The sequence below is a fragment of the Larus michahellis genome, chromosome 2 (genome assembly GCF_964199755.1).
Source record: "Larus michahellis chromosome 2, bLarMic1.1, whole genome shotgun sequence".
NCBI classification, from domain to species: domain Eukaryota; kingdom Metazoa; phylum Chordata; class Aves; order Charadriiformes; family Laridae; genus Larus; species Larus michahellis.
In genome coordinates this window covers 12435426-12453229 of record NC_133897.1, presented here as the reverse complement: position 1 = coordinate 12453229, position 17804 = coordinate 12435426, and the positions used below count along the sequence as shown (strand labels likewise).

Genomic DNA, 17804 nt, shown 5'->3' with positions numbered 1-17804 from the left:
TCGACCCCACTGCGCGCCCGCGGAGCGCCCCGCGCGCGGCCGGCGCTGGGGCGCCCCCTGGGGGCGGGCGGCGGGGCGGCGCGGTCACGTGTCTGTGACAGCGGCGCTGTGCCTGGCCGGCGGCAGTGGCGGCAGCGGCACCGCAGCGCCAGGCGCCGCCGCCAGCCCGAGCCGGGCGGGGAGCAGCGGGCCGGGGCCGGGGCACGGCCAGGCGAGGCGAAGCGAGAGCCGCCGCCGCCGCGGTGCCGGGCGGCGGGGGGTGGGGGGTGGGCCGGGCCGGGCGCGGCGGGGAGCCGATGCGGAGCGATCGCGGGCGGGCGGCGGCAGCAGCAGCAGCAGCAGCAGCAGCAGCGGCGGCGGGAGCAGCCATGGCGGGGCCCCGCTGAAGGAGGCGGCGAAGGAGGAGGAGGAGGAGAGGGGAGGAGAGGAGAAACCTCCGCATTCCCTCCCTCCGCGCCCCGTCCCCCCGCCCGCCTTCCCCCCTGCATGCCCGGCTGAGACCGCGGGGAGGACTCAGCCAGCCGCCGCGGCCCCGCCGCCTTCCCTCTCCCCGTTCAGCCGCGGACAAAGGGGGAGAGCGGGGCAGCCAGAGGAGGGGAGCGCCCGTCCCCGCCGCGCGAGCATGGCGGACCGCAGCCTGGAGAGCGTGTCCCTGCCGCTGGAGGTGCGGGCCCGGCTGGCCGAGCTGGAGCTGGAGCTCTCCGAAGGTAAAGGGGGGCGGCGGGGCGGGCCCGGCCCTGGCGCGGGCGGCGGTCGGGGCGGGCGGCGGTTGGCGCGGCGGCCCCCGGCCCGCTTCCCCCCTCACGCACACACACCCTCACCCCCTCCCCGCCGCCCTCCCCGGCCGCGGGGCTCCCCTGACGGTCCCCCCCCTTTCCCCGCTGGCGGAGGATACCGGCGCGGATGTTTTGTTCTACCTGTGAATTCCCGCTCTGGGCTGCGGCGCGGGCGGGGGGCTCTGGCGGCAGGGCTGGCCGCCCCTGCCTTGCGCCATGTGGGGCCGAGGGGTGTGTGTGTGGAAAAAATCCGTCGGGCCGGCTGCTCGGAGGGGCTCCTGCCCTGCCCGGGCACCGCAGCCCTGCGGAATGGGCCGCGTACCTGCCCGCGGAGACACCCCGCGCTCGCCGTGCCCAGGGACGCGTCGCGGGCTCGGCGCCACGCGTGTGTCGGTTGCAACAAAATACCCCACGATGGGGTCGTTTTGGACAATACTAGCGACGTGGCTTAGAGAAAACGATCTTTTTTTTTATTGCGGGTTTTTTTAAATTTTTTTTTTAATATCTAATTGAAAGCTTGTGGTGATTTTCGTGGCGTGGTTGATTTTGATGCTGCTCCGGTTCACGCATCTCGCCGTGGCCGTGGCTGAGCGGCAGCCCCGGCCCGCCCTCCCCAGCCCGGCTCCGGCTCCGGCTCCGGCTCCCTCCCCGCCCCCGTGTGTCCCCGCTCCGGTGGCGGAGCGAGGGGCGGGCGGCGGTGACAGCCCGCCGGCATTGGGGACTGAGCGCCCAGAGTGCCGTCAGCCCTGGAGACGGCTTCAGTGTACCAAATAACGATCTCTTCCCAGAGGAAGAGAGTGGGGAGTATTTATATATACTGGTGCTAGGGTAGGCTGTTCCCTGAAATGCAAGTCTGCTATTAGCTGCCCCCACCCCTTTTTTTTTTAATAAAACCCCCAAATATCAGGGTTCATTCACCACCGAGGGGCTACAGCACTTAACAGAAGGGGCAAATCACCCAGCCCGTCCCAAATTAGTTATTGGAAGTGGTCGATATATTGAGCTGTCTGTCTGTCTTTCTGTCTTTTTGTAACGGTTTGTAAGGGCTCCAAGCCAGAAAGTAAAATGCGCTCGAGCCAGTTCCATCAGCAGGGAGGAGCTGATGTTGACATTGTATTTTCCTTTTAACGCTTTGAGGGTGAAGAGGAGACTGAGCTACCGGGATTGCTTGTGGCTCTCGTTTCTGTGCCTCCCTCGCCCCAAGCGTGCCCTGAAAACCTGAAATAAGGGGGTTTAAATACAATATTGCCTTTCTGTGATGCACTGCCTGTCGATTGGCCCTTATCTGTGGTGGTGAGGGTGGGAGGAAGGACTGTTTATATCGCAGTATACGTAACGTTCTCGCTTCATGCAGAAAATGCTTCTTGGTGTGTATCGCATAATTGTCTACACACCAACGAGACACTAATTAAAACAGCTGTTAGTAAATGCTTGCAGAAGACCAAAATCAAACTGGTATAGACCTTCACTATGAAATATGCTAATTCAGTGTACTAAAGTTGTAATACAGTTTTACGGTGCAGTTTCTGTTGCTGTAAGCATAATCCAAGGAGGATCTGAGGATGTGGGACATGGTTTGCAATTGGACGTCTGTATCTGCACTGCTGTAACTTTCCTGCAGGTAGAGCTGGGATGAATTTAGCCCACCGACAACCTCTTTCCTTCTGTGCCACTGATGTTACGCTCAGTAGATGGGATAGCTTGTGTTTTCGGACCCTAAATGAAGGTTGGTTGGAATTGGAAAGCGGGTGGAGAAAGGGTCAGCATCCCAGTTTCAGTGTCTTCCCCCAAATTGCTCTTGATGTGCTCTTAGTTAAGAACATTACAGTGCGCGGTGCCTGAGAAAATGAAATCATTCACTCCTTAAAGCTCCTACCTTTAGGCACCTGTGTTGCAACTCCTTTGGCCTGTTCCCAAAACTAATCCCTACAGATAGTGGGATTGGTAATTTGTACAGTTTTGTTGTGCTGTAGAAGACTGGTCATCCTTTGGCCGTGCTAACTCTGAGTTAAATGGTTTTCAAGGCAGCTTTGTGCATCTTTACACCCTGAACGTGCAGCACTTTACATATGTGCTTAACTTGACCATTATGAGCCAGTCCATTGTCTTCAGTGGAGTACGCTCACCATGATACGCTTTATGCATGTACATAAATATTCACAAGACTGAGCTTTTAACACGTGCTCAGCTCATGACGTGTTAGGGTGTCTCTGCTGCCTTCGTGAAGCAGGAAACTGTTGAAGGCAATAAGCAACCGCATGCTTAAACATGCCTTCGGGTCTCATTGATAACATGGGGAGCTGAGCGACTGCTGTAAATTGTGCCCCTTTTTAAAGTGCTTTCCCGAGTCAGACTTGCTAGGAAAGTGTTTTTCAAATGCTGGATGTCTGAATCGGTTTGTTGTGTTGTTTGTGAGCCTGAGTTTTTCAGTTCTGGCACTGGTGAATGCTGTGGGTCTTGCATCTGCCGCTTGTACCCAAGCAACCCAGTTCTCCGGTGCCAAAACGTGTTATGGACAGTGCAGCTTTAGGAACAGCTTCCGCAAGAAAGCTGCTGCTTTGTGGAAAAGAGAGAAGCCACCGGCAGGATTATTGTAAGATTGTTTTTCTTGGCTGTGAGCTAAAGCTGTCTCCTTCCTAGCTCCTGGAAGTGTCGTGTGTGATAGTGTGGGTCCTACCCATGCAATGTGTCTGGACACCTAACATGAAATAGCTGGTGTCCCTGTGACCAGAGAGCTGTGTCACTAGCACAGCGGGCACTCTGCAGATGCTGTAATTACAGTCTTCGCTGGTAGTCATCACACATTTAAATTTGGCCATGGTGTTTTTTTCCCCTCCCCTTGTAGCCAAATCCTGAGTTCCACGTTCATCCATGCGCTAGGCAGCGATGCTGGCAGGAGACCCTCAGGAAGCAGCTGCCACACAGGTAGCACGTGCTTTTTAGATGATAGGGCAAAGTGTCTTTTTGGTTAGGTGTTTTGGTTTTTTTTTTTGTTTTGTTTTGTTTTTTTTTTTTTTGCAAGCGTTTAGGCAGTTCTGCGCTGCTCCTTGGTGTAGAGGGAGGAGGAGTTTGTCAGGAAGGTGTTTACTTGGTGTTCTGCTCAGACCATGTCTGTGGCAATCCTCACCCCTTGGTTGTTGCGGGCAAGCCACATGCCTTCTACCTCCCCTTTGTTGTGGGCTGGATGGGCTTTTTTTGTTTTAAACATAGTTATTTAAAAGTTACTATGGATGCAAATCCGGGTAACCATTTTAGCTGTTGTTAGTTTCGTTATTATGATTTAAAAGGTGAAGAGCGATCAGAGTCAGAAGTGCTCAGCAGTGTCCTCAGCGCCTGCGTGCTGGTAGCTCGCCCTGCATGGGGACTGGTGACGGAGTACCCAGCACTCTGGTGAGTGCTGAGAATGACGTTCACGTCGATGTGTTGGCATATAATGTATTGTTCAGCCTAAGGCATTAATAACACGCTTCTTGACCGTGTTTTCACTTCATGTTGGGAGAATGCTTCTGTGCTTCTCAGAACGCAGGGGCGCGGCAGCAGTTTTAAATTTTATGAGTATTACAAGTTGTGGAATCATCCTTATCCCACCAGATATTCTGAAGACATTTGTTTTGCTGTGTTCAAGTGAATGTGCCTGATGCTGGCATGTTATATACATGTTTTTTGACACTGTAGTAGTTACTACTGAGTGTACTAAAGCTTGCATTGCTCAAAACTGTAGCCCTTCTAGGCTGATGCAATCAACATGTCATTCTGCAGTAGTTGTTCTTTAGGGCTGCTTAGAATTTTACGAGGCTTTAGTTTTCTAACGATGTATAAAATTGTACTGGGTGGAAATAGATGAATCATCTTGGTTTTTAGAATAGCTTGGGGGTTGTTAACTGAAGAACTGATTTAATAAAAGCAGGAGTCCTGAAATATGCTGCCTTATTAAAAAAAAGTAATTCCACAACCCTTCCATTCTTAAAAACACTTAAGAATTTAAAAAAAAAAGTCCCCCAAATACTTTTCTCATTTTCCCCCCAATTTAAGGGTATACAAGGTTATATTGCCCTTCCAGTTACTTCCTGAACCAAAATTAATTGGGAAAAGATGCTCTATAGTTCTTCCAGTATTTTATCCCAGTGTCAGATAACATAGCAGAAACACTTAAAGAACCACAGACGCCACATGGAAAATGTGAAAACCATTCTGTTCAGAAACTATTCTCCCTGTATTCCATACCATACTCTTCCATTTTAAACATACAAGGCATAGCAGGTTTTGTTGTTGTTTTATTTTCTTTTGAAAGTCCGAACTTTTCTCCAAAGAGTACTTTCAAAAAACTGTCAGCAGATCTTTAATGAGTGGTTACTTATTCCCAAAGGCACTGAACATGCACTCAGCTAACTAATTTGGTCCTCAGCTTTCGTCGTATGGACTGGCTCGATTATATTCGGTAATATTGTTAGGGTTGATTGGGTCATTGTCTGACCAGGTTTATTATTTTATTAGGTGTAAGTTCTGTCTTTTGTTGTCTGCATGTGGTCACTGGGTTGGGGCCAAAGAACTGTAGTTCTCCTCAAGTTATTATTTCTCCATAACATTTGCCAGCTGACTCTTCACCTGTGGAGAGGTTTCAAAGTGTGAAAATTTCAATAACTACCGCACCTCTGTGATTTGGGACGCAAAGTCAGCCTTTTAATTCACTCCTTGAGAGATAGTGCTCTGCTTAGCAAGTGGGTATCACCTGTGCAATGACAAAGTGTTAATACTTTCTGAGTTTAGGTGAGAAATGAGCTAAGAAATTCAATACTTGCGTTTGCTTCTTGGTTTTTGAGCCGTTAGGGTGCAGTTGGCTGATGTTTTCAGTTCTTTTTCTGGCAAAGAGAGGACTAGTTTACTCAAAATACATAAAGCTGAAATTTTCACGCAAGTTACCTACAAGATCTGAGGCTTTAAGAAAATATACCAAATGCCATGGGAATTATGATAAAATCAAGAGTGCTGGCAAGAGAACTTTCTTTGTAAGATGAAGCTCGTCTCATCAGCCTGGTTTGTTTCTTGGATGGTCCTCAAGTTGGAGAGGGTCAGTAACGTGGTTATTTTAAAAACAGTTTAAATTCATTCACAAGTTAATAACCATTTGCATTTTAAGGTGCTGGAATTTGAAGTTTGGTTTGTTTTTTTTTTTTTAATAAATATCTACCTACTTCACTTTACTGTGCTATTTGGACTTAAGGGCTTTTAATGGGTGATGGTGTGTCGAAAGGATTCTCTGCCACTCGTTCAGTTGAAGTACATTGTAATGCCTTGTAAAACAGACTATGCAAATCTCCAGGATGTTCCCAGAACAGCTGTCCCGAAGGCATGCTGTAAATATACCTTTATTGCCAGCTGATGTTGAGCAGCATTGTTGCCCAAGGGTTACACTTAATAGATCATTCAGATGATCTTTACTGTATTACACAACAGACACACTCGAAAAACTTCTCCCAAGGAAGTGTGAAAATTGCCAGTGGGGTGTCAGTTTTATAGGCAAAACAGGCAGTAAGCGGTGTATTTATAATGAGAACAAGATTCGGAAGGAGCTGCCCTTTGTAGCTTCGGGGTATGTCTGGGTGATGCTGCTGCACGGCGCAGGGAGCAGGAGCCAGCGCTGCTTCCCATTGCCAAACCAGCAGCAGGACGTACACCTATGGATGTGAGTCAACACACTGCTTTTCTCTAGGAGGGTATTGACCTGCCGTTGTTATTCCATTATAAGGGATATGCTGTCATTTGTATTCGAATAGTCTTTATTCTAGCAAACCAAACACCCTTTGGTATTGAAGGAACTCACATTTAGCACACCTCTTCCCTTTGTGTTTAATTTTTCTCAGGGAAAAATATTTTTGTGCTGTATGAAAGGCAGATATAATAAACTAATTTTTGATGCAGCATTTGGATTGGGAGCAGCAGAAAGATCAATGTTTCTCTGAAGGGACATCAATAGACTCCTTTAGGTTTTCATAGCTCAGAATGGATGTTTGTGGTGTGGTATAGAGAATCCTAAATGTACCATAGCTCTTCTATACTTAAAAATGCATTGACTGCATTTTAATTTTTTAAGAGGCTATTTGTATAACGCGTCAAGCAGGACGTATAATTTTTTAAAAATAACTGCTTTAATTCCCCGGCAACTGTCAGACAAGATGACTCACTGCAGTATAAGAATTCACCACAGCACATCACAGATTTGACACAAGCTCTTAATCCCTGTAAAATTATGCATGTATATTCCCCTACCTTCCTGGTGGGTGAGCTTCGTTTTTGCCAAACTCCTGATGATCCCATTCTGCCATCTTTCTTCCACCGCCTCCTTTTTTTCCCCTTTCTTCTGGAGAACCTCCTTGCAGTCAGCCTTCCAGCCACGGGGTCTGGATGCAGACCTTCCCTGGCTTGTTAAGAGCCTTTTCTGCTTGTTAGCAGTGGCCCGTGATTCTCTCCTTGACCATGGTGGTGTGTGGGGCATTTCCAACGCGATTGCTCTCTGCAGGGTTATTTAGGGATAGGACGAGGGGTAATGGTTTTAAACTGAGAGAGGGGAGATTTAGGTTAGGTATTGGGAAGAAATTCTTTGCTGTGAGGGTGGTGAGACACTGGCACAGGTTGCCCAGAGAAGTTGTGGCTGCCCCATCCCTGGAGGTGTTCAAGGCCAGGCTGGATGGGGCTTTGAGCAGCCTGGTCTAGTGGGAGGTGTCCCTGACCATAGCAGGGGGGTTGGAACTAGATGATCTTTAAGGTCCCTTCCAATCTGAACCATTCTGTGAATCTATTTCTGGTCTTTCCTTGTATTACTAGGGTAAACATACACTAAAAAACTGGAACTGGTTTCATTTAACTCCACTTGGTGGAATGCATCAGGGAATTGCTCATTTTAGGCCTGTGTAAATCAATCAACTGTTTTTTTTCAGTAATCTTAGCTGGGACTTCTGATTCTAATTGCTCAAAGCAATTCAGCTTGAGAGAGTTGCTGTGAAGACCGTGGCCATGGCTTTGACTGGAGCCTCTGGCTGCAGAAGAGGAGACTTCTGCCCTAAAGCCTTGTGGAGTCCTACCAGAGCAGGCTGTGCACAGTTCTTGAGGATGGATGAAGGCACACCATGGTACTTCTTGTGCCTTTTCTGAGAACAGAGTGGGCTGCAGGTTCTCGGCAGTTTGGTTGGCATAGTCTGTTTGACACATAACCTGCAGTGCTTAGAGCAGTGTTAAATGCCGGGGTGTGGATAATTGTCACATCATTTTACAGACGATGTTAACATTGAAAAGTACATGATGTCTGGTCTCAGTGACCTCTTTTTAAGAGCATCGTGTTAAATGGTTAGATGACTAGAGAAAGAAAGAATTCTTACAAAGTATCTTGATAACTTGGAAGGGAAGGAAGTGTTTCCTGTGACTTTTGAAGGGGCTGATCGATTTCCAAAGACTGAACCGGACCATTAATAATCCATCTTTTAGGATGCTTAAGGTGGTGTTTGCTTTTATGTGTATGGCTGGGTCTGCAGAATGGTGGCAGTTGAGGCGAAGAAGGGATTCTTCAAATGTTGTTTGCTTATATGTAAGTAAAAATGGGTATTAGGACCTGCTTTTGGTCCTGTTGTTCTCTGGATCCAGAAATGATACCTCCACACTAATCTTCATTCAAATCTTGGCTTGATGTGTATGTAAGATTAAAATATCAAAAAAAGATCTTGTAAGTCTGGTCTGGTAGGAGCTGTTCAGAAGCCAGGAAAATGTTTCTTAACGAACTTTGTGACAAACACTGAAGTGTAAGTGATGGAGCCTGCTTTTTTGCTGGTAGGCTGGTGGTTGAAAGTCTGCCTAGACTAGCAAAAGTTTAGAGACTTTTGGTTGTCGTAGAGACCCAAATTAAGCGTACTGATACTTTTTTTCCTAGTGTGTGGATGTCCGTGTGTCCATAAACAGCCTGGCAAAATAAAAGAGACCCTAGCAACAATCTCTTCACAGAAGGCAGGGCTGGACTGTCCTCTCCGTGTGGCCCCTCCAAATAGACTTCTGCAGAATCAGCTGGATGATTACAGGGCAGTTGCATCTATTACCATTTAATGAGAAAATAGACCAAATTGGTCTTTGGGAATCTAGTATCTCATTATGGAACAGTTCTGAAATTGTACAGAAAGTTTCCTTCTGAAATCCATATTCTTATGATGTCTCATACAGCTACATGCCTTGAGGTCATAGCAAATAATGAAACTTAACCTGTTTTTTTTTTTTTTTGAGGTATTACCCTTAGTCATATTAACTCATATTTTTCATTGTTATAATTGCAAGGAGAATGAGCAAAATCTAGAATTTTGCATGTCATGCCTCTCTTATCCTTGTTGAAAGAAATGTTAATCAAATAACGGGATAATATTTTTCATGAATGCCTGAACAAATAAAATGATGGCATTGTGGTGACATGCAAACACTTCAACTTTGGGAAAGAATCTTAAAATGGAAATTGCGTTTCAAATGGTAGACTTCTGTGACAGATGCCTGAGGATGAACAAACAGCAGTTATCTAGTGAAACAGCAAAATGCAGAAATGTCCCTGTTCTTTCTTGAATGAAGACAATGGCAGACCCCCTCTGCTGAATTCGCTGGAAGAGCCCAGTTTCATTTGCCGTATTTTTCAGTCTAAAAAAAGCAATACATTGTTTAGAAGATGGTGTAAGTTTTTCTAAGTGGTGTGAAGTGAGGGGTTAACTTTTTTTAGGAAAAAATTAAAAAAATACTGTTGGACTGTGGAGTGATTTTTACTTCTAAGAGGGAAAAGAACAGATTGGCAATACTTTTAATTGGCTCTACTTTTAATCAGGTGCATGTTGTAATGGAGAAAGTTGGTTTGTTGTGTTAAGCAACAACTAGTAGGAATTAAATTTCATTTTTTTGGTTTGTTTTTTGATGATGGAAAAAAAAGTATTGCATTTTATGTTTATGAATTTTATGCAGCTAAAGCATTTGACACATTCCAGTCACAAGGTTTTATCTGTGTCTCTTACAAACTCTGACTTTAGTCACGTGAATGAGTATCCATACCACAGACTTGGGAGAATTTGACAACACAGTTCAGAAGACATCTTTTAAGAGTGCCCAAGGGTAGAGACATGGACATTGGGGATTAAAGCAGTCCTAATAAGCATTGCTAACCAGGAGAAAGCTGGGGAGTTCATTTTGGTTATTTGACAAACCTTGTGTTGGGGGAGGGGGAGTATTTTCTCATAGTGCAAAGTTATGGCAGCGGTCAAAAACACAAGAAGGTCCAACTCCTAGGAATGGAAATGGGACAAATTCAGATTGGAGACAAGACAGAAAATATTAGTAAGGCTAGAAAAACACTGAAAGACTCGCATAGAAGACTCAACAGCTTTCTAAAGAAAAATAAGTCTACCCACTAGTAGACTTGATAGAAGGCTCCTTTCTAAGAAATACTGAATGTAAGAAGTTTGTGTATATAGATAGATGTGTAAACCATTGAATCCACCCTTGACCAGAAATATACCAGAAGTGAGGTAAGTACTTTCCTAGTGGCATTTTCTAAATGTTTTAGTCCAGTATTGTGATGCATATTTTCCTGGTAACTTCAAAAAACACCGTAACAGTTGAGAATTTCAGGTTTAGTATGTTTTCAGTAGTTTACTAGTGATGACTTGACATTTACTTGCTGTAGTAATTTGTTTTAAATCAATATTGAACAGTGTAAGATGTGCATACATTACAGTTTGAGAGGATATCAAATGCAGCCGCTGTGATAATACTTGCTTAAATATTGACTACTCATATATTTACCTGTAGCTCAGGGGACTTCTGTATAAGCATGAAGTGGCAGAACAATAACATTTTTAAAAGGTCCCTTAAAATTTATTTTATGTAGCTTGTTCATAAGCTTTTATGTGGCTTTATCATATGTGGCTTTTACATAAAGGTATTGTCCTTTTTAATCATTTGGATAAAGAATAAGAAAGCACTTGCTTTCTCTCAAGATTAATCCTCCCTGCAACCTATTTCCTGGTACTTCTGGGAGGTGAGGTCTGTACTCAACAATGAAATGAGGCGCCGTAAGACAGCTAGTGTATTATTTTCCTGCTTTAGTTGTATATTTCCCTTTAATTTCCATACAGTATATCATGGTGTACACATTTAGTTAACAGATTGTGAATATTGTTTCTTTCCTTCCCCTTCAGTGTTTCTTGAATTTTTTATTATTTGTAGTTCCATATGTGATTTTAAAGCACCTCGAATCCATGCTTTTTCAGTGTAAGTTGCAGCTAATGAGAAGCCCCTTCCTACTTTGAAGGCAAACCCATCGGAAGGTTTCATCAGGATGGCTGCTCTTTGCTCCGATGCCTGTGCTTTTGCCTCGCTGGCCAGTCGTGGTACCTTGGATTTGCTGTCTGCATGGTGGTGATAGGTGAAGGGTACAGGAGCAGTGAAAGCGTCTCTGTGCCCTTGTGCTGCCATCAGCAGGTCTGTGAAAACTGTTTTGTTTGTTGGGAGTTTCACAAAGCTGGTATCTTTGACCTCCAGAGGCACCCACTTCTGGAGCACAGTGAAACCCAGAGAGAACATATTCCTTTGTTTGCAGTGGAAGAAGTAAGGTATTTCCTTTTGCTTAGCCCAGACACTGTTTTTCTTGAGCACAATGATGCCTTGGCTGGTATTGTCTGCTGATAGTACTTCTGAAGAAGATGTGGGCTTCTGGCAAGTCCAGTATTTCTTCTCCAGCTTTGAAGGTCAGCCTCTTCTCTGTGCTGTGTTCCACAAAGGGTGCTGTGCGGCTGAGCGAGGTGCCTGGGGTCACCTTGTGGAAGAGTGAAGAAGCTGTGCAAGGGATGCCTCGGGGCAGAAGTAGGCACGGTGGTGTTACGTTTTATCTTTGACTGCTTTTAGAGACATTTGGTAACTTCCGGTAACCTAGTCCGTACTAGTTTTCCCTCCACAGTCTACTTTTAGAACAACAACTATAGGAATCCTGTGATCTTTCTAGTCAATGCCGGTTTCTCTGTCCTTCTGGGAGGAATCTAGGCTGGTTTGTGCACCAGCTCTTTGGACTGTTCAAGAAATATGCTGCGCTCTTTTCTGTCCCAAAGATCACACAAAGACCACAGCGTCTCTGAAGCTTAAGGAATTTCAGTTTGAAGTCCTCTTATTGTATAATGCTGTTTGTCATTCCTAGGTGGTGCTCTGGCTTTGGCTGACCTGCAGAATGCTTTTCTGTCTATTTTGATAGGAAAATATCACCTGCAGTGTTAGGTCTGTTACACATCATTCAAAATGTCAAATTGCTTCAGATGCACTTTGTCTGTTCATGACTGTAATTGGTTACTTCTGGTAAATAATAAATGTAGTTTCAGATTTAACTTCCTTTATGAGCCATTCTGCTTCAGGATATACTAGAAATAACTCCAGGCCTCATCTTGTTCCTCTGTACTTTTTTAGGACTCAAGCAAATTGAGTATCTAGGACTACATTAGACTGAAATTGGGAAGAAAGAAGCCAACTCTAGATAAGAGTTGGCTTTTCTAACATGAACAGCTTCGTGATCTGAATTTTACACAGGCTTTTTACTTCTGTCATAAATCTGCTCTAATTCAGACGCCCAAAAAAGTCTCCCCTGACTTCTCCCTAGATACAAGGTTGTTTTGCTAGTGGAGGCCTTGTGAAAAGTAATGGTTTTGAAAGTGGTAGCTGATAGATGCTACCTGGATGTCTTATTTAAGTAATAATAAAAAACGTTATGTATGCTTCTTCATCAAAAATTGCTCAGGTGGGTATGTTAGGGTTAAGAGAGAGAGAATAAAGCCTCTAAGTAACCATATCCTTTGGAAATACTGTGGCATCTGTTTTTCTCCAGGCTCCTTTTGAAAATATTATATGACTGTTGTCATGGCATGGGTCACCCCCCTCATGGGTTTCTGCATTCCACCCCTGAGCCCAGCAAGGACGATAGAGCAGCCACATCTCCCTGGGCTGGGCTCCTATGAGTGTACAGTAGGAATTACAATAACATTACAATAGGAATTACAGTTGAGGGGGTGATTGAAGTCTCGCCAAAACAGAAGTATGGGAGTCCTCTCAATGTAAAAGCTGAAGCTTCATTTCCAGGGGCTTAAATAAGGAAGGAGTATAAGTTTTGCCAAAATATATTCTTGTATTTATTTTTTCACTCGGAATGAAGTCCAGTTCACCTAAAAATAAATGGCAAAAACTATGTTGGCATCAGGACCGCGCTACTGGTTCTACTTCCACTTAAAGCTAAGTCTGCGAACATTCAGAAACAATCCCAGATATTTAAGGATCTATGCCAGAGTGTATGGTAGAAAGAAACAGATACATTTTCTTCTCATCTTCTCTTTGTGTCTCATTGTTGCTGGTACTAAGAGAACATTTTGCGTTTTCAGACAGAGACTTTACATATATGGCACAAGAGGCTGAGATGTACTCCCAGTGGAAAGACATGGACTCCATTCAGGACTGGGTAACCAGTCCATATTTAGAGAAGTTGTTACCAACTTGCTGGAAGCAACTAGTGATCACAAAAGCTCTGTAGCATTTCTGTCCCTTTGTGAAAGGTAACACGTGGTCTGTATCACCTGGTACACCAGCCTGTGTTCCTTTTGTGTTCATTTTTTCCTTCTCCTCACCTCTCTCTCTCTCTTTTGTTCCCCATTGTTTCATTGTAAACTCTGACCTTTGGGGCTTCTCTCCAAAGGCATCTGGCCCTGGTATGGCAGGTCGGGGTCAGCCCGCTATCCTGCCCCATGAATGTTCTTTGGTCATCTGGCTTTCCACCAGTCCTCTTAAATGGCAGACTTGCGTGCAGGGTCATAATGTAGATAATTCATGTGATGCCTTCTTTAGCAATAGCTTCTTTTTTTCACATGTGCAAGAGTGCTCAGGAGACACGTCAGGACCAATGTGCTGAAAATTGATATTTTTTATTCTTAAATTGATTTAAAACAAATTCTTGTCTTAGAGTAACGAACTCGTGAACTACTGAAACTCAAAGACTGCAGAGACACCAGCTGAGGTGTGTGTGTTGTGCTAATCATGCTTGATGTTTGCTTTTTTGGTTATTGCTGTTTACTTCTACTTTATCGTATTTGCTTAGAGCTAGATTAGGATATTCTCCATGCAGTGTGAGGTATTTATAGAAAAATGTGCACCTTAAATGTCTTGAAATCTGATCTGGAGATAAGTCATGACATCTATTTTCCGTCTAGAAATGCGTTTCTCTCAATAACACCCCCATTCAGTATGTTGTTTTTTGTTGTTTTTTTTTTTTTTTAAATTCACGTGAAACCCACACTAAGCAAAAATAGAGTTTATAGAGCCTAAAATTATAAAGGAACTACTTGCAAAGAGACAGCAATGCTGTCTACGTGATGAAAGCCATTTAAATTGTTCAGGCGTAAAGCATGGATTAGAAACTGTATCTTGAAATCATCTTTGCATATTTATGAGTACACCTGTTCTGTAGCCAGTGGGAAGTGCTGAGATTCCTCCTGCCCTCTGCCACACTTAGCGGGGTGAAGAAAAACGAGATCGTCTGTCAGTTTAAGTCTCTCAAATCCAAAGTGGAGCATTATCTGCCTAATAGCCTACTACCAGCGAAGGATCCTGTTTGTGTTCGGCAGGGCTGCGTTCATGTGACTGTCGGTGGCTGAATTACTGCTCTCCGTTCTATATAAAGATTCCTTCCCCCACCCTGCCCCTCCCCGGCACTCTCATTTAGCGCCATGTGCAGCATGGCTATAAAACATCCCTGAAATACTGAAGTGTGTCTCCTTTCACGCTTGTACATGGAAAAGAAGAAACAAATAGAGGGCTGCTTTCTTGGCTTATATTAACTTCTAGCTCTGTTGGGTTCTGTGCCAGCTGAGGCTGAGTCATGTTACTTGCACGTATTTTTGGGCATGGCCTATATTCAGGGGAAAAGTTGGGGGGTTGTATGACTGCTATATCCTTGGGGGGGTTGTGTGACTGCTATATCCCGCACCCCTTCTCTGCTCAGTGCAAGCCTTATGCTCAGTTTAGACTTTGGTGTTAATTTGAGTACCCACAAAATGCAACTCCCTGGGGAGCCCAGCTTGCAGCAACAGTGCAGAGGGTGCTACATGATGTGGGATAAAGCTGGCTTTGGAAAGTGCTACCCAGTGTCCCTGCTGCCCTGCTATTGTTTGCAGGTGGGTCATGATTCAGTGATGCCTGGGTTTGCAAACAAGAGAACAAAACCAAAAGAAAAAAGAAGAGGAAGAAAATCTTGTGGATTTTTTTCTTTTCTTTTTTTTTTTTCCCCCTGAGGGAATTTCTTTTTGTAGTTTTTCAAAGTTGGATCAATTCATCAATTTGCTACATAGTGCAACTTTGCAAAAAAACCAGCACCCTCCTGAGAACATGGATCTGAACAGCTTGGATGGAGGAAAAGGTGGATGCATTGGGAAGGGACATGTGTGGAAACATCTTAATCTGGTTTTGCTGGTGAATAAAATATTTTCTATAACTACACTGTCTGAATATAAGGAAAGCCTTTTTTTTTGTACTGTGAGGCACTGGCACAGGTTGCCTAGGGAGGTTGTGGACTCCTTGGAGATACTCAAAAGCCATCTGGACATGGTAATGGGCAACATGTTCTAGGTGGCCCTGTTGAGAAGGGTGGTTGGACAAGATGTTGGACAAGCTCTAGGAGCTCTTCCAGCTCAACCATTATGTAATACTCCCTTAAATTTCCACTCTTTCACTAACATGTAATTTTGCACTTCCCAGTATGTTTCTCCTGGATTTCACACTGTGTGGGGTTCTTGGAATGATGTGCTCAGCCTCTCCTGCACCATGTTCGTACCTGCTGTCAGTGGCTCCTCAGCTGAGATCTTGTGTAACACCAAGTTTTTAAATTTTGGTTGTAATTATGCCATGTGCACATTAATGATAGTCAACAAAAATGCGCAACATGGAAGGTGAAGCACAATGCATTAAACATATGTATGATTTTGAAACTGCTTCGCTTAATGTTACTGTTTTTTGTGGGCAAAACTTGACAATCACAGTAAATTTACATCTTAGGTAAATGATCTAGAATTCAAGTGTGGGTAAGGTTGCTTGTGATTATTTTAATACTGTCATTATGATCATCACTCAGGTGTCAATTAAACAATTCCTGGTTTTTTTTTTTTTTCTGTATGATACAAGTATATGCCTGTTTATATCTGGAAAGGTAATTCCTTTGGTTCTCTCAGGAGCAGGGAAATTAACAGAACTGAATGGCTTTGAAAATTAGTTCGTTTGATTACTTACTAACACCAGTTTTCAATATGAAAATATCTTGAATGCTGATGAGATCTTTTATTGTTTTTATTGAAACCTGTTTTGAGAGTTGCTTGCAGCTGTAATCATGCACTTAAGTATTGCCTATTTTTTCAAAGTTTATAATGCAAAACAATAATGCTATAATAAATCCTCCTGGCTGAGCTGGAAAGCAGTCGCCAGATACCTTGGCATTGTAGAACCACCCACAGTAAGATCTTCCTATGAAAGCTGTTTGGTGGCTGTGGTCCACAGTTCAGTGTTTGGCGTCATGCTATCAATTCTTTCCCAGCCACCACCCTTTCTTTTCCTTTCTATAAAAAGGGAAGCTGGACTGTATTTTCTGGGATGTGAACACAGCTTTTAAATATGGAAGAACTTCCACATCCACATCGTTTCCTGACTATTCAGTGAGCAGCTGGACATAGCTTTTGCAAGAGAAAGTTATGTGGGGTATGGTCCAAATTCAGCAAAGCATTTTAAGCATGTGCTTCAGTCTCATTGATATCACCACTCTAACTTAAACCAAATTGTCACACATGGAGGCAGCATATCTGCCTTCTGCATGGAAAAACCAAATCTTTGGCATCTTCATTGCGTGCTTAAAAAAGAGAGTCAGTGTTAATCAAGGGATCAGCAGTCTTTCTTTTGAATTACTGTGTGAAAGGTTAGGGATCTTAAAAGCATTTTTTTCTAAAGTCATGCTCCACTATATATTTAACATTGCCAGGTCATTACATGAACAACAGAACGGCCCATATCTCATTCTCGTTTTGTATGCTTTCTCTGTGTTTTCTTGAACTGGTAGATTTAAAAGATTTTGGGTGGTGATGTTCTTCATTTCTGCAGCGTGAGGTTGGAGGTCCTCAAACTTAGCTTGCTTCTGTACCACAGCCTCAGAAACAGAATTGTATCACCCACATTCTGCCTGAAGAAGTATCTTCGGTTGCCTTCAGGGTAAAGATAGTGATTGCAGGTGTCAGGATGGCAATACTGTATTCCAAGAACTGAAATCAGGTTGATGTAAGTGAGTCAAAGTCCTGTGGCGCAGGGTACAGCGGCAACACCAGGCCTCAGATGGGCAGGAGAGGAAAGTGTGAAGTTTTGTGATATTTGAGAATCTGCTTTAAAAATCAGTCTAACCAGATAACAAGGAGAGTGTATGCTTTTATTTCTATGAGATAGTGCATGTCAGCAGAAGAATGTAATATAATAAATGTATTGGTGAAGGATACATTCGATGTGCTTGCGGTGAGTTGTCAGAAGCCATGTGTCCTGGAGAGGGACCTCCTGCCTGCAGCTGTGCGAGCCCCAGGCAGGTCCTTGCCTTCAGTATACCTGGTGCCTTTGAGTGACAGCGAGGAAATGAGGGATTGCAGCAATTGCCTTTTCTCCTAAATACAAGGAGATCTAGGCACCCAGTTTCTGGAAAATGTTTTGAGTTTGTTTCTCTCTACATTTTGCTGCAAGGCAGGCAGAGGGAAAAAGCAAGGAAGAAAGAGCAAGGCTGGAACTGTTTTTTTTTTTAAATTTTCTAGTATTGCCTTAACAAAAGTGGTTCATAGGCCAATTACTGTCATCACCAGCCAAAGACAATGATGCCTATCTTCTGTTTTCCAGGGCTTAGTTTGCAGCTCAGGCATATGGAAAATATAGATCCAACCAGGTAGTTTTCCAAAGACTGTATTCAAGCCATTCTTT

The 17804-nt window shown here is 44.2% G+C and overlaps 1 protein-coding gene across 6 annotated transcripts in view; it reads left to right on the top strand.

The window, feature by feature from the left end:
- Positions 1 to 279: 279 nt before the first annotated feature.
- The window catches only part of DIP2C (disco interacting protein 2 homolog C), a 325086-nt gene continuing 307561 nt past the window's right edge, over positions 280 to 17804 (top strand). For 2 of the 6 annotated variants that reach the window (XM_074574168.1, XM_074574167.1), the window contains exon 1: positions 280 to 707. In XM_074574168.1, coding sequence (XP_074430269.1) covers positions 623 to 707 — 85 coding nt within the window. In that variant the 5' untranslated portion in view covers positions 280 to 622. The remainder of the gene's footprint in view (positions 708 to 17804) is intronic. The other 4 variants (XM_074574165.1, XM_074574162.1, XM_074574163.1 and 1 more) reach the window with 2 other exon arrangements.